The sequence below is a fragment of the Montipora capricornis genome, chromosome 9 (assembly GCF_036669925.1).
Source record: "Montipora capricornis isolate CH-2021 chromosome 9, ASM3666992v2, whole genome shotgun sequence".
NCBI lineage: Eukaryota > Metazoa > Cnidaria > Anthozoa > Scleractinia > Acroporidae > Montipora > Montipora capricornis.
Window position 1 is genome coordinate 46,816,123 of NC_090891.1, and position 5,002 is coordinate 46,821,124.

General features: G+C 35.8%; 1 protein-coding gene across 1 annotated transcript; it reads left to right on the top strand.

Annotated features, from left to right (window-relative positions):
- Positions 1-2,401: 2,401 nt before the first annotated feature.
- Positions 2,402-4,491, top strand: LOC138015655 (QRFP-like peptide receptor). Its single transcript, XM_068862750.1, has 2 exons — positions 2,402-2,506; positions 3,222-4,491. The coding sequence occupies exon 2, from the start codon at positions 3,222-3,224 to the stop codon at positions 4,206-4,208; it is 987 nt and encodes a 328-aa protein (XP_068718851.1). The 5' UTR covers positions 2,402-2,506; the 3' UTR covers positions 4,209-4,491.
- Positions 4,492-5,002: the final 511 nt, after the last annotated feature.

Below are 5,002 nucleotides of genomic sequence, written 5' to 3' on the forward strand. Positions count from 1 at the left end.
AAAGGAATAATAGGCATTGAAGAAATAGTATTTTGTGCTTGTTAACCAGAGCGTGATACATTTGTGTGTGTGGGTGCACCATGGCCAGGGGCTGTTCTTGATAAAGGTCGTAGAAGGATCTTGTATTTCGGAGTTGTAGCAATTGTAGTGTTGTTCGATCGTCTTATAAAAAGTAGGAAAAATATAAATATTAGCCCTAATACCTCATTATACAGTTAACTTAAACGTTTGCCAATTTAAGGAAACTCGAGCCAAAAAATTGGAATTCGTGACGAATCAATTAAACTGTCTCCAAGAATTGAACACACATTTGTCGAACTGAAAAATAAAAGAAAAATAGTAAAACTTCCAGCCTCTCAGGCAGTATTCTAAATATCTAAAAATATACTATTGATATTTTGTATCTAAATTGAATTATTTAATCGAAACAACCGCATTCTTCTTTTTCGAAGTCTTTTCGAAGCGACTTCAATTCTCAGGTCTTTTTCAGGCAAAATAGTTTTCTCCTCTTTGTGCGAGCTAGCTGTCTTGGTAATGTACTGATGACATGATATTTGAAATTTTAAAGCCTAAATGTCAGACCCGTCTTTTTAAATAAACACTAGAATGTACTTTCATTACCTCATTACATATTACTTGAAAGCGGGAAACAGTTAATTTAGAATGTACTTTCAGTACCTCATTACATAATACTTGAAAGCGGGAAACAGTTAGTTCTTTTGTAAAATGCCAACGATCAATAACATGACCTCGTGGTGGCGTTATTATTCTATGCTGGACAGGTGACCAAATTTGTGAATTAACCTTACTTTAAACTTCTTCCTCTCGGGTTACATCTTCTATAGAAAATTTTCATTCAGCGCAATTACGCAAGTTTAAGAAACAGCTAGAAAACTCGAATACTTTTTCTTGGAAGAAAATATATATCGGCTTTTAATCACAAAGGTCGAGGTCCTTAACTTAACTTACACTGCTAATTTTTTCCACTTGAATGGTTCGCGTGAGAGCGAAGCACAATGACGTCACTGAATTTCATGGAAAAATAAAAAGGTGTCGTAGTTTGCACTTTGGAATGTAAGACAAGGTTGATAACAAATTGCCCAAGACGAAAACTGAAAGAGGTGTGTCCAAGGTTAGTAATTTAGCGTCTTAAAAGCAGGCATTGTATTATATTTGCCCTGCTTTGAAATTCTTTTCAACAGTTGAAATTGATAAGTTTTGCAGCAACCGGTTTCCTGTTACCATATTGGCTGGTTTTTGTTCAAAACGGGAACAAAAGCCTGGTATATTACTTCATTTACCTTCTTGTTTTTGAATATTCGGTAAACAAACTTTAAACTAACTTGAAATGACAATAAAACTAAGAAAACCAGAATATTCTTTCAAAGCTGTAACAGTTTGTCTATTTTCCCCAGTCGTTGTCATCTCCATCGCTTTTCTTCTCTTTAATCTCCTTTTGTTCTTTATTTTCGTACTCTAAGACATTATTTATTGACATTTGAAATTTCAAACTTTAAGAAATGTTAAAATTTTCTCATTCGCTTTTCGTACCTTAATTTGGGCTTCCTTCTTGTATTCTAAAACCTTATTGTCGTTTCTTGGATTTTTAAGCAAATATTTTAGTCTCTTATTGTTTCAAAATTCTTATTGTCTCAAAAATGTTGTCGGTCAAATCAGTTCTCAGGTTGAATCCGTTTTTACCTTAAAGGTTAAATTCGTGATCTGCATTTTACCTAGGTTGAATATGCACTCTACCTAATAGGATTGAAAACACCTATACCTTCCCGCAAGCTCTGCCTTACGCATCTCAACACATCTTCTTAATGTTTCATATCACCTTATGCATTCATACACTGATCCACTTAGTCTCAACATAACAAGAAAGTTAGGGAACAAAGAAATGTACGTACTGTGCACTTAACTGGTGATTGAGCTCGGACCTTCCAAATCTATAGTCCTGTGTCTTCACCACTACACTACGACGACGAACATGCGCAACCCAACACAGTTCTTTTCATAACTTACTTTTGTATAGTAAGTCAATTGATATCGATGTTTAAAAACCAGCACTAATTCTAACCTAACCTAATTTTTCTCTAGGCTTAATTTAGGCTTCAAAAAAGTTTCTTCAATCCATCTGAGTGCGTATTCAACGTAGGTAAAATGAGGATCACCAATTTAACCTAGGTTAAAACGGATTCAACCTGAGAACGGATTTTACCGGCAACATATATGCGGAATTTTATGATCTTGAACTTGGATTTGAACATTCAAAAGACTCGACAAATAAAACGTGTATTCTATATATATGAAATTGTTGGCACATATCGTTTGAAGAAAAGAGCCAAGTTTCTTGAAACCTATACATAGTCAAAATATTTCGATTTCCGCTATTTGACAAACGTGTAACAGGTATAGATTATTTTCTGTCTTTCAGTTAACGGGACGTAGACTGAATAGCATTGAAGTATTTTGGGTAAATTATAAAGAACCTACAGGGAAAAAGGTAAGCAAAAGTCAATAATTTTTTGTGCGCTTTTACAAGACATTTAGCAGACAAACTCGCGAAAAAACCCAGAAGTATTTGCATAAGGTTGAAACATAGGCTGTTTCCCCAACATTGTCTTCTCAAAGATAGCGTCCACTTGTATATCAATATTCAGACTCATCAACTCGAGCTTTTGTGCTTGATGTCAATGCGCCACTTAGAGGCCGCTTTTATTGGTTCTCTCTGTGTCACTTCATTTCCAGCTGCTTTATCAAACGGTCATGATAAAATACATTTTAGCACGGAATGCTACAAATACGAAGTGCATTCGGTTCATCACTTTAAAGCGAAATTGCGTGTATGCGAATAATCACGATGTTTTGTGCAATTTGAGACAAAAAAAACTTGTAAGGTTTTTAAAAACCAACTAAACTGCACGAGCCCAGAGGTCTTAAATTTATCAGTGTTTAATTTTTTCAAATTGTACGAAAACAAGTTGAGGCTGCTTATTGATATTAAATAAAAGAAAAGCTATGATAATTGTGCAGGGGACTCACATTTGATTGGTTATCTGTGATTATTGGCCAATCACAATGCTTGGTTTTTACCTTTTTTTTTTTTACTGAATTACCTCTTTCCTCTCTTTTGTATTGCGTTAACTAAAAACCGCATTTCTCTTAGCCAATCACCAACTATCCTAATGTTCTAATCGTCGTTTTCTTTCTTAACGTAGATGGCCAATGATTCTCATCACCAAAACAGAACAGTTACTCCAAATTTCGAGCCCTTCTCTTCATCCGAGTGCATTGCCTGGCTGACAGTACTAAACATCGAAGCTGTTGCTATAGTGACCATGAATGCCCTTACAATCATTATTTACCTGAAAGAGCGAATCCTTCGCAAGCGTAGCATTTACCTGGTGATCAGCCTGGCGGTTGCAGACATGTTTGTTGCATACAACTTGATCGGTATAAGTTTGTTATTGGGCAACGAGTGTAACTTTTGGAAGATTAACTTGTTCAGGAGCTTTGAGATCTTCATAGTTACTTCAAGTTTGGCGTATTTCTTTCCAGCAGCCTCTGTAGCAAACCTTGCTGCTATTTCTTTGGAGCGGATGCACGCAACTTTTCGTCCATTCAAGCATCGCCTCATCAAAAAGAAGATATTTGGAGCAGCTGTTGCGGGTGTTTGGTTTACAGCTGCCCTGTCTACAGCTATCGTTTTTTCAATATTTTTCCAGGGCCGCTCAGATATCACTTTTCTCTATCACATGCAAGCATCATACTACTTGTTCCTATTTTGTTGCCTTTTTATCATGGTTGTTTCTTACACGTCCATCGCTACTAAATTTTACTGTGGAACGCATCCTCAGCTTCATGGTGCAATCAGAAGAGAAAGAAAACTGACCAAGACATTGTTCATTATAACAATTGTATCGTTAATACTAGCGATGCCATTTACAATTTTCTGGTTTCTTGTTTGTGTTACTTTGGGCGAAATGTCTGAAACCATTTCTTATGAAACATGGTTGCGTTTATTCTATTCCTTACGTTGCTTACTTTACGCAAACTCTGTTATAAATCCATTGTTATATGCATTAAAAATGCCAGAGTTCAAAAGAGCTCTGTTTTTATTATTGCGTTGTAGATCTCGCTTGGAGCCAGTTAAGGTTTTTCCTCTTAATGACTTGAAAGTTGTGAGATTTCACTCAGTTAACTGACGAACATGTGTTTACAAAGTATAAAAAAAAACTGAGCGTTTTAAATACTTTCTTCCGAGTTCTCTCTTTGTTTTTAATTGGAAACACTTTATTCAAGTTAATTTAAAGCGGGAAGATCTGTGGACTGATGCATGCATGCTAAAGATTCATCCATTCAAATATATTGAAGTTTGCTCTTTTTTAGTTTATATTTTTTGGCTGGCTAGTCACGTTTGCGATAAAATACTAACTTTTTCTAAGCCTACACTGAATTTCGAGATAAATAAAGTTGATGTACATATGTATTTGTGTCACAGTGTCACATGGTTTGGAGAGCTGCATGACGCGAACAAAAACATGCGCGCAAGAAATGGACCCGCAAAGCTGAGAGCACGTTCGACATCATCAAACTTTAGACCCCTGGCAAGACTTAGAAAAACAAATAGCCATGAGCTCAAGTGGCTGGAAGATAAGACTTTGAGGTTGAATACGAACACAGATGGATTAAAAAAAACTTTTTTGGAGCCTAACTTAAGCCTAGAGAAAATTAGGGTCAGGTTACTGAGGTTAGGATTAGTTTTGGTTGTTATTCATAAATATTTAATTGACCAATCACAGAATATAAAAAAAAATGAAAAGAACTGTGTTGGATTGAGCATGTTCGTCGTTGTAGTGTAGTGGTTAAGACAGGACTATAGATCTGGAGGGAGCGAGTTCGAGTACCGGTCAGTGCATAGTACAGGCTATTTTGTAATGTTGAGACTGAATTAATAAAAGTAGGAAACCAGAAACCGATAAGATGATACCAAAGATTA

What these genes read in the sequence shown, in the direction of transcription:
- LOC138015655 (XM_068862750.1), top strand. Translation starts at nt 3,222, where the DNA reads ATGGCCAATGATTCTCATCACCAAAACAGAACAGTTACTCCAAATTTC.